Source organism: Cornus florida, unplaced genomic scaffold (genome assembly GCF_030987335.1).
Source record: "Cornus florida cultivar Cherokee Brave unplaced genomic scaffold, ASM3098733v1 CherokeeBrave_3.0.0_Hap2_Chr04, whole genome shotgun sequence".
In the NCBI taxonomy this organism is placed as follows: Eukaryota; Viridiplantae; Streptophyta; class Magnoliopsida; order Cornales; family Cornaceae; genus Cornus; species Cornus florida.
Genome location: NW_026775574.1, coordinates 5,255,002 through 5,265,547, shown reverse-complemented (window position 1 = coordinate 5,265,547; position 10,546 = coordinate 5,255,002). Strand labels below are relative to the sequence as shown.

Below are 10,546 nucleotides of genomic sequence, written 5' to 3'. Positions count from 1 at the left end.
AATTTGCTGACACTAAAGAGATAATAACAAAGAAATTATTTAAACTCTATATATTGAAGTGACCTCAAAGCACAGTCACACACACACACATATATATATATATATTGAAGTAACTTCAAAGCATTCAAGCAAGCCCAGCTCAAATACAAATATGCTAAATAAGTTCCCAACAATATTAAAAAGGCATATATACCTGGTTATCTAAGGGTGATTTGGAGCACGCACAGGAGGAGGTAGGGCAACCCTCCTAGGAGCATTTCCTTTCCGACCACTGCGCTTGATCACGCAATGAGAACAAAATGAATTAAGCTCTAGTCCCCAGGAGGTAATTAAAGAATGAAAATTAGAGTACACCATTTACTACACGTACGTACCCTAAATTATTGAGCTTTATGGTTTCTTTGTATTGAGAAGGAATATCCGTCAATACTGCACGAGCAAACTCTGTCTCTTTCTGGGACTGGGCCAACTTCTTTGACAAGATTTCCGTAAAATTCACAAACTGAAAAGAGGGTGGGGGTGAAGAAGAAGTTAACTAGCAGTTCAGAACAATGATATGTAACAAATGATCGGGAGACTGCAAATACAATCACAAAACTGTTACCAACCTGGAAATTATCAAAGGCACGGCCAGGGATGTTATCACGAAATTCCCTCATCTTGTCCCAGGGCCCATCTCCAACCCCAACTAAGATAATAGACAATGGGAACTTGCTGTAACCGAAAAAAAAAATATAATAATAAATAAAAAATTAATGGTTCAGCAAACAGAAATTAAAAATTGGAGAGCACAGCCAATGCAAGCCCAATCACCTTGCTTCCACAATTGCTTCAACAGTTCTCTGTTCCTGTGGGCTTAACTGACCATGCTTACCAGCAGTTACCTGTGGCAACACACAAGGTGGATGAGATGTTAAGTACCACAAGAAACAATCTGGATTCATTGAGTTCGGGGAGATAGACATTTCTTTTAAGAAATTGTATGCCAGCAACATTAATGTTGTGTTTCCCTAATTAACCAAGTTAGTTTGTAAAACCAAAAATATGTAGTTTAAAGAAACAAAATACAAAGATCATATGTACACAAATATAACAGTCTAAGTAGCACGGAATTAGATATGAGACACAGCTACTACACGACATGGATATGGCGACATACAACAGATACTACACGGACATGGTGACGCAGCAAAACCTAAAAATCAGGACACGGCCACAACGGGCCACTGCTGATAATAAAATTATATATATATATATATATGATGCTGTACTTTAAGACTCTAAACTTTTGCTATCGCACCAAGGAACATTAAAAAGCATGTCAAATTAATTTTCTTCCTCTATTTTTCTATATTACGTTAACATAAATATATCATATTAATTAATATTTTTGTCAGCCGAACAAACCCTTGTCTCTCTACTTACCATTCAAGTCCATCTAAGGTTACTATTCTTCAAGGTCCAAACTGACAGGTGACCATGTCTTTTCATGACTCAATCTTAAAATATATGGATTAGAAAATTTTAATGGTTAAGCAAGACCAGGACGTTCCCCATCTCATATCATTTAGACAAAGATTAACAGATTTAAAGATGAATAAATACCTCTCCATCTGCAATTAGCAATAAAACGTGGTACTTGAAACCACTCTGCTCTACAACAGTCATGGCCATTTCAATGATGGGTGCAAATGATGTTGGTCCTGCAGCGAATTACAAAATGGCACAAGATATAAAAATTAGCTGAAGTTCGAGTGCTGTATAGTAGAAACAAGACCACGGCTGAGCAGAATTTGAACCTGAAAGTCTTAGTTGAGGGACGATTTCCCTGTACCGGCTTAACACTTCCTCAAATCCATTACAAAATCCCTCATCTGGATAGAAACTGAAGACGTCTTGATCTTTTGTCGATGCTGCGAAGTTTTAAACAATAAATCGAAGTCCTTGTACCAGATTCCAAATAAATCAATTCTAGAACCGAAAATAAAATTAAACCATTAGGTTGAGAAAATTACCATCCCCAAATCCAAAACAGGGAATAAAGTTATCATCAGCAAAGTCTGCTAAGGTTTTCCCAATAATAGATATAGATTGTTCATAGGGATTTAAACCATCCCCAATGTCATGTAAACATCTTCCGTCGAATGAGACTTTACCTGTTTACCAATCCAAGTTCGATCAGGATGACTAATCACTACAACTATTCAAATACAATTTAAGCATTCAGATGAGAGAGATATAAGGATTAAACCTTTCCATTGGTTACTTCCGGTGAAATCAACACCGACAATGAGATTACATGACTCAAGGCCATCTTGTGCAAGAGACAGAGTCACCTGCAGAGAGAATTCGGTAAAACTAAAAGCCCATACGAATATATAAGTATTATTTGGGTTAAAATTATAAAGAAAGAGAGTAGTTGTCATCTGTTGTTATAGTTCTAACACACACTCACCGCAGAAATATGCTCCTCTTTTTCGTTATCGTGACGCTCAATCATTCTTTTGATAATCTTATACTCCACCGCATTAGTATTATGAGTTTCCTCGCATCGTATAGCAAGCTCGAGTATGCGCACAACGTCAGCCATTGGAGGGCGCTCAGTGGGTCTAAGAAGCAGGCATTTGCTAGCAATCTCACCGAACACACGTAAACAAAGAAGCGATACGTTCCCTATCAAAAATGGATCAATGATGTGTTCGACTGACCCTGCTTCTTCTGTGCACTTTTGGACCCACTCGTATAGGGTCCTCCTCTCATCCTCCACAGACTCGACTTCCATATCAAATGCTTTCCTTCCCGATAGAACTTCCAACAACACCAGGCCGAAAGAGTACACATCTGACTTTTCCTCCTCTGTCACTGAATTATCCGCATCTTGTGTGTTTTTCTCTCGAACCAAGAAAGAGAAGTTCATCTTTGCATCGCAGTTTTGATCCAAGAGAATATTGGATGAATTCACGTCACCGTGGATAATTGTCTTCTCCTCCACACCTGTATGAAGATAGTTCAGTCCTCGTGCAGCACCGATACAGATTTGGAGCCTCTGCTTCCACGAGAGACGTTGATTATTGATTGTATTGTGGAGACAATCGAATAGGGTACCGTTGGCCATGTATTGAAGCACCAGGATCATCTCAAGCCCATCGCAGTCATAGCAGTACCCAACCAATGACACGATGTTGATGCAGTCAAGCTGGGACTGAACCCTCAACCCCGTGAAAAAATTATTACAGAAAGCATCAGTACCGGTGTTCAAATACCGTTTGACGACAACCTTCCCCATTTTTTCGATATAACCCTCATAAACCTTACAATTACCACCATTCTCAGTCTTTCTTAGGAAGCCATCATTGAAATTGTTCGTGACTTCACGAATCTCTGTCACTGAAAAACTACGACAATGTACTTGTTCTTGCAGCACTGAATAATCAACTTTTATCTTTGAAGGTCTGTTTCTACGCCAAAGCAAACCCCACAACCTCCTCCCCCAAACCTCTAGCAACTCCAATGACGATGAGATGTTTATTTTGCTAAAGTATGATTCCAAACAATTTGAATGATATACAATCAAACTCAATAGAGTGAGTACAAGAATTATACCGGCTGTTGCTATTGCACTTATACTGCCGAAAGCCAGAAATGATTTTTGGTGCCTTGGAGTTGTCGATATCGGAGCATTTGCTGTGAAAATAGGATTCACACCGGCAAGATTGTTGTCGGGGTTGCTCAACTTAAGTATCTCTATGCCTTTGATGGTTGAATCAATTTCTTTAGTGCTTGAAATATACTTGAGCTGCAAAGCTATGATTAGATCACGCCTGCCCAAGTGCCGGTCTCCTTCCATCATGACCACATAGTCCCTGTTTACTGCAGCCCCATTTCTATGGCTCCATCGGATCACATCTGCATCAGCTTCAATCTTCTTATTGTTTATCAAGAGATCAAATTGTTTCTGGCCGCTCTCAGTGATGGTGGGTTCAAGCTCACAGAAATGGAGCCTAACCAGATATCTGAATCCCAAATCTACCGGTAATTTCCATGTGAAGTTGTACACTTGGTTCGTTTGTTGGTTCGAAACTACATACCAAGCTGTTTGGTAAACTTTAGGCGGTGCAGATTGTGTTGGTATGGTTGTGCATGTGATCAAATTGCTTGTACCGACTCGGAAAAGACTTGATTGTAACAAGTAATTCTTGTCAGCAGACCACGTACGAAACATGCCCATATCTTCTTCAGACAAAATGGATATCCCTCCAACATTTAATCGATGAACCATCTCTAGTGCAGTGCCGTTATCAATATAGTATCGAAAGAACTTGTTAGCAACAACACGAGGGCCGAAATCACCATCGGGAGTGTAGTAAAGACCGGTGGGCATTGAGACAATCTCAATTCCATTGATAAAAGCATAAACATCATCATCAGGATATGATGAACAAGTACATTCAGAAGGAGAGAATGTTATGTTGAATACTTGATTTTCTTCAATGTTCACACAAAATTCTTTTGCAAAATAACCAACACCCAAAGCATCAGCCACAAGGGAAGGGCTGAAGTTGCTAAGGAGGGTGTACGGACCAGCTTTAACTGTAAAAACAGCTTTAGATCTTTCAAAACCAGGGTATGAAGTTGGATAAAAGTGGAGACGGATGAATTTTTGACCTGGCTTGAGTTGAAATGTATAGGTGAATGGAGCAGGAGAGATCCGAGCGGTCATGTAGGGAACATAATCGGCAATAAGCCATTGGTGGACAGTTGTTGATGAGATTATGGATTTGCCTTTTGGTGAACCAAATTTTGAACCCATATCTCCCATCCATTCCCGCCCATCAAAAGCAGATGAATTACCGGAGAAACCGCAGTTAACGGCAATGTCATCTACCAAGGAATGTTGGACAGGCGAGTTACACGCGCCGGTAAATACAAGATGGTGGATAAGATAGAAGGTGGTGATGATTCTAAAATGAGAAAGGTACATGGTTTTTTTTGGTTCAAAGTGCAGAATCAAAGAAAATTAACAATACTTCCTCAGGCTAAGAGAGAGAGAGAGAGAGGAGCTCAACTGGTGTGTTGATCCATCAAGGCGGGCCAAATAATATATAGAAGACTACGAAGACTTTTACAAAGTTTAAGGATTTTTTTTACCAGTCTTCTCTACCTACCCGAAGTTTAGCCTAGTTATAAATAAATTTAGATAATGTTTAGTTACTTGTTAGTTAACAGGAAGAAGTTACTCATCTTTACGTGGTTCAATAATAAAATAATATATTATATTTAATAATAAAAAAATTTACACTTAAAAATATTATATACATTTATTATTTGATAAAGGTGTGAATTATTTTATTGTTAAAGGTAATGTATTATTTTATTATTAGACTACATGAAAATGAGTAGTTTTACTATACTAACTGGTGAGTAATTTCACCGTACTCATCGTTGAGTAGTTAAGTTTTGTCTAACAAATTTGAGATTGATCAATATTTTTACCAAAAAATGACCTTTATCAAATTTAGTTTTGATTTTACCCATATATCCCTATTATAGTATACAGAAGACGAAGACTTTAAGAACGACTTTTGCAAGTGTTCTCTACCTACCTGAAGTTTGGCTGTAGTTATAAATAAATTTGAGGTTGATCAATATTTTTACAAAAATCTCCTATATCAAATTTAATTTTGATTTTACCCATATATCCCTGTTAAAAAAAATTAAAATATCTAACAACGTAAATGACAAATTTGTCCATATTAAAAAATATTTTTTCTCAATCTTCTTCCCTTGTTTCATGTCTCCACCAAATTCTTCTTCCCCCGCCCATTAATCTGGGTGACGTGTGTGTGCATATGTTGGGTTCCGATTTGTTTTAGAGCTAAATTTGCAGAGACAATAGAGTTATACGACGAAGGGAGATAAAAGGGATGTGGGGTGTGGAGAATGGGTGGGCAGTGGTGCAGGCGGCGATTGGGGTGGGGATGGACGGTGGTTTAGGCGGTGAAGGGGGTGGACGGTGGTTGAGGATGTCGGTGGTTTGGGGCAGACAAAATCAGTGTGTCTTAAAATATTACTTTTCTAGCTAATTTGATCATTTAATTATTTTAATATTTTATATTTAAAAAAATAAAATATTAAAGGACAAATTAGATATTTTATCTTTTCTAATCAAATTGTACAAAAATACGACTATTATTATAATAAACGGTGTCACTGTAAATTATTCAAAAATAATAATAATAATAATAACCTTCCTAAACAGTGTTTTTCTTTTACATCACTGTCACGTGCACTTCATTATGGCAGATTTTGCGCTAAATTGAGGAAAACAAATTTCGAAAAGAGTATTCTTTGGCATCACTGTCCCACTTCATTGACCAACTGTTCCAAAGACTTAAAACATGTGTATCAATATTTTATATCTCTATATATATAATCAGAGTTGAGAAAGATTTTGATAGGTTTGTATATTAAACGAGTGCAATTAGTTCAGCACTACTCCCTATTTTACTGTTTTGTATATTAAATGAGTGCAATTAGTTCAGCACTACTCCCTATTTTAGGTTTGTAATTAAATGAGTGCCCTCCGAGCCTCGGACTTCGTCACCCATGTCAGTCGTCAGATTTAGAGTTCAGTACTAAATATATATATATATATATATAGATTAATTGATGGGAAAGAGATACTGAGCACTAGACGCGTTACCATAGAGTAGGGTCCAAACGAATATGAACTTCCTATCCATGAATGAAATGTTCAAGCCACGTACATATTGGATTAGTCTATACCATGTTATTAGTTTGTCCGTCTAATAAATTTATATAAGTCAATTTAACTGATCTCCCAATTCATAAAAGTTGTTTTTAATCAATTTAAATGATGCATGTTCTACCCGTTGATGTAGTTGAACTAATAATTTTATCTTGTCACATGTGCACCCATTGTTTCCGCAGACTACTCAAAGTTGTACGTTGCTCGAGTTTGTTGTTGTTGAGGTTAAAATTTACGCAGTCCGATACGATATCGTTTTCCTGCAAGGAAGAGAGGAGAAGATCGATAAACCTTGACGGCACCGGTGTGGTGCCTGTCAAGAGCTCTCCGACGATCAAATTAGTCACGAATGTCTAAAAAGAAGGCAGGGATCAATAATAGTTTTTACGTCGTCCCTTCTTTAATGACTTGATGCCCTATTTGTGGCTGTCGATTGGAATCAAAATCGTTCCGCTGATATCGATGGTTGACCTTATCTTCCGCTTGTGCGAAATCATAGGAGATTTATTACCGGATTTGTCGGGATATGATTTAATCCTTTTGACCTCCTTTAGTTATCGTAGGATTATTCTTACTTGTTGAACCACGTCAGATTTGATTTCATTATCCTTGATAATGAAATCTAATCAATCTTATCGAGGGTAGGGTAGATTTATATTTTTCCCTATCAGTTGCCCCCCATTCCCAAGCTTGCATGTCTAACTTTGGGAATGTAATAAATAATAATAATACTTTTTCTTCTTTTTTTTTTTTTAAACCCCGGTGAACAGTACCCGCAGGTACTATTCACGTAAATAGTAACTCAGGGTTTTTTTTTTTTTTTCTGCACCCGAGGGAACAGTACTCTTCCTTTTATAAGGGAATAAATTATACGAGTTTCACTCCTTAATAAGGGAATTGAACTTTACGAGTTTTACTCAGCTCGTCCCTTTAGTAAAGGAATTGAACTTTACGAGTTTTACTATCCCTTATTGTAAGGGGATATTAATAATGGGATTCATCCAACCCAGGTCCTTGTAGTACAGGACATTCATTTATTATCCTTATATTACAGGGATATGGATTACGGGATTCATTCAACCCGAATCCTGATAATACAAGATACTTATTCCCTATAGTCCAGGGATATGGATGACGGGATTCATTCAACCCGGGTCCTTGTAATACAGGACACTCATTTACTATTCCCTTATAGTACGGGGATACGGATTACGGGATTCATTCAGCCCGGGTCCTTGTAATACAGGACACTTATGTACTATCCCCTTTTAGTACGGGGATACGGATTACGGGATTCATTCAGCCCGGGTCCTTGTAATACAGGACATTCATTTACTATCCCTTATAGTACGGGGATAGTGCACGTATAAACTAAAAGGAATTTTATTAAAGACCATCATTATTAAAAACAAAATAACACGTGATGGAGTTACCCTCCATTTAAAATGATTAACTAAGATGCCCCTAGTCTTTATTGTGAATGACTTGATAAGGCTAATTCCAGCCGCGAGACAATTTCTAGTCGGTATACTCATCTGAGTCATTCTCATGATATGTGCTGTCACTCTGGCTGAAGAACGATTTCTTATATTTGGTATTATTTTCATCCCTAGCGAGAGGGGCTGGCCTCTTCTTGTCCTCTCCTTCCTTCCGTGCACTCATGGTGTCTTCAGCGTTGATGTGTTTTTGCGCTCTGACTAGCAACTCTATCATGCTGGTGGGAGGTTCTTTTGATAAGGAGAACAAGAATCTGGAGGTTTGGAGTCCTCCTATGAAAGCGGTCAAAGCTACCTTGTCGTCCGCCTCTTCTATCTGCAACATCTCTGCGTTGAATCGGGTGATGTATTCCCGAATCGACTCTTCCTTTTGTTGCTCCACGGTAAACAGGTAGGTAGCTGGCCTCCTATGCCTCTGACCTGCAATGAAGTGGCTCACAAGCTGCTTACTCAATTCTTCGAAGGTGTTGATGGTTCCTGGCTTCAACTTGTTGAACCAAACTCTCGCTGATCCCTTAAGTGTAGTGGGAAAAGCTCGGCACATGATTTCATCTAGCACAACGTGTAAATGCATAAGAGCTTAAAAAGTTTCCAGGTGATCGAGGGGATCTTTGGTCCCATCGAAGCTTTCCAACAAGGGCATCCTGAACTTGCTAGGTAGTGGACATTTCATAACGGCGGGACTGAAAGGCAAGTTGGTCCTTTGTACCAGGTCATCTACGGCGGCAGGACCTTTCCCTTTCATAGCCTGCATTACATCCTCCATTTTCCCCTTGAGATCCTTGATCTGCAAGTCGAGATGGGTAACTTTCTTTATCTTTTCCTTAAGACAGAAGGCTATGCTTTCAGGAGGTCGGGAACTCCGTAGGAGAGATAGGTGAACCACCTCTCTATGTCGGGTTCCCACCTAGCTTTGTTCCACTTCAGTCTCATTTTGGGAGGAATGATTATCCCTCTCTTCAAGATTTTCATTACCTCCATTTGGACTTGAGAGATCTTGTCCTGGAAAGTTTTGTTGAGCCGGTGGAACAAAGTGTTGCAAGAGCGTTGCATTTTGCTGGATCAACTGGTTCATACCCTGACTCAGAGTTTGAACCTGTAGTTCCAACGCTGCAAGCCGTGCCTGGTCGTTTGGGACGTCCAGGTTTTCACCCGACTCTACCCTTTGACCAGATCCCTGCAACGGTGTTCCTTCGGTAACCATACCGGACTGCAAACGTATATACCCAATGAGTAATTAATTGATTCAAGGGAATCGTGATTCTCACAGACGGCGCCAACTGTTGAGGCTGAAATTCGCGCAGTCCAATACGATACCGTTTTCTTACAAAGAAGAGAGGAGAAGATCGATGAACCTTGACGGCACCGGTGTGGTGCCTGCCAAGAGCTCTCCGACGATTAAATTAGTCACGGAGGTCTAAAAAGAAGGCAGAGATCAATAATAGTTTTTACGCCGTCCCTTCTTTAATGGCTTGATGCCTTATTTATGGCTGTCGATTGGAATCAAAATCGTTCCGCTGATATCGATGGTTGACCTTATCTTCCGCTTGTGCGAAATCATAGGAGATTTATTACCAGATTTGTCAGGATATAATTTAATCCTTTTGACCTCCTCTAGTTATAGTAGGATTATTCTTATTTGTTGAACCACGTCAGATTTGATTTCATTATCCTTGATAATGAAATCTAAACAATCTTATCGAGGGTAGGGTAGGTTTATATTTTTCCCTATCAGTTGTGAAGTGTTGTAGCTGTCAAGAGGGTACAAGGACCAACTTTAAAGGCCAACGGCATAGTGATATAACTCACTAAATAAATGTAATTTTTTTTTATGTGACAAAACATGGATTATGTCACTTGGGAAGTCTTTCTCGATAAGAAGATTATTAAATCTTTCAAAATCAGACAGTATGAAGTTGGATAAAAGTGAGGGGTGACAATTCGTGATCACGAGTTATGTAATACCCCTAATTTTAAAGGACAGTTCTGAAATTTGTTTTAATTATTTATGAGCATTTTTAATACTTTTATTTGCTTATTTTAATTAATTAATTATTTACTTATTTGATTTACTTTATTTTAATTCAATTAAATTGTGTTTTCTTTAATTCATTGCTTAATTTGTATTTTTGGTTTGTTATATTAATTTAAATGTATTTCTCAAGTTTAATTAATTACGTGCTTAGGTTTTCACTGTTTTGGTTAATTAGGTTATTTAATTAATTTACAGTGTAGTTATTTTATTTATCTGAATTTAGGGTTTTAGGATTTAACGTTGACC

At 38.2% G+C, this 10,546-nt stretch overlaps 1 protein-coding gene across 1 annotated transcript; it reads right to left on the bottom strand.

Annotated features, from left to right (window-relative positions):
* Positions 1 to 201: 201 nt before the first annotated feature.
* Positions 202 to 9,031, bottom strand: LOC132304656 (E3 ubiquitin-protein ligase RGLG2-like). Its single transcript, XM_059802397.1, has 10 exons — positions 8,975 to 9,031; positions 6,376 to 6,390; positions 2,252 to 2,336; positions 2,016 to 2,156; positions 1,800 to 1,913; positions 1,606 to 1,703; positions 814 to 884; positions 609 to 714; positions 375 to 502; positions 202 to 271 (listed from the first exon to the last, which is right to left on the bottom strand). The coding sequence occupies exons 1-10, from the start codon at positions 9,029 to 9,031 to the stop codon at positions 202 to 204; spliced, it is 885 nt and encodes a 294-aa protein (XP_059658380.1).
* Positions 9,032 to 10,546: the final 1,515 nt, after the last annotated feature.

What these genes read in the sequence shown, in the direction of transcription:
- LOC132304656 (XM_059802397.1), bottom strand. Translation starts at nt 9,031, where the DNA reads ATGGAGGATGTAATGCAGGCTATGAAAGGGAAAGGTCCTGCCGCCGTA. An exon ending in CTGTTTTGGATTTGGGGATG is followed by an intron (nt 1,914 to 2,015) that starts GTAATTTTCTCA and finishes AAAACTTCGCAG; the next exon opens with CATCGACAAAAGATCAAGAC. An exon ending in TGCTAATTGCAGATGGAGAG is followed by an intron (nt 885 to 1,605) that starts GTATTTATTCAT and finishes GTGTTGCCACAG; the next exon opens with GTAACTGCTGGTAAGCATGG.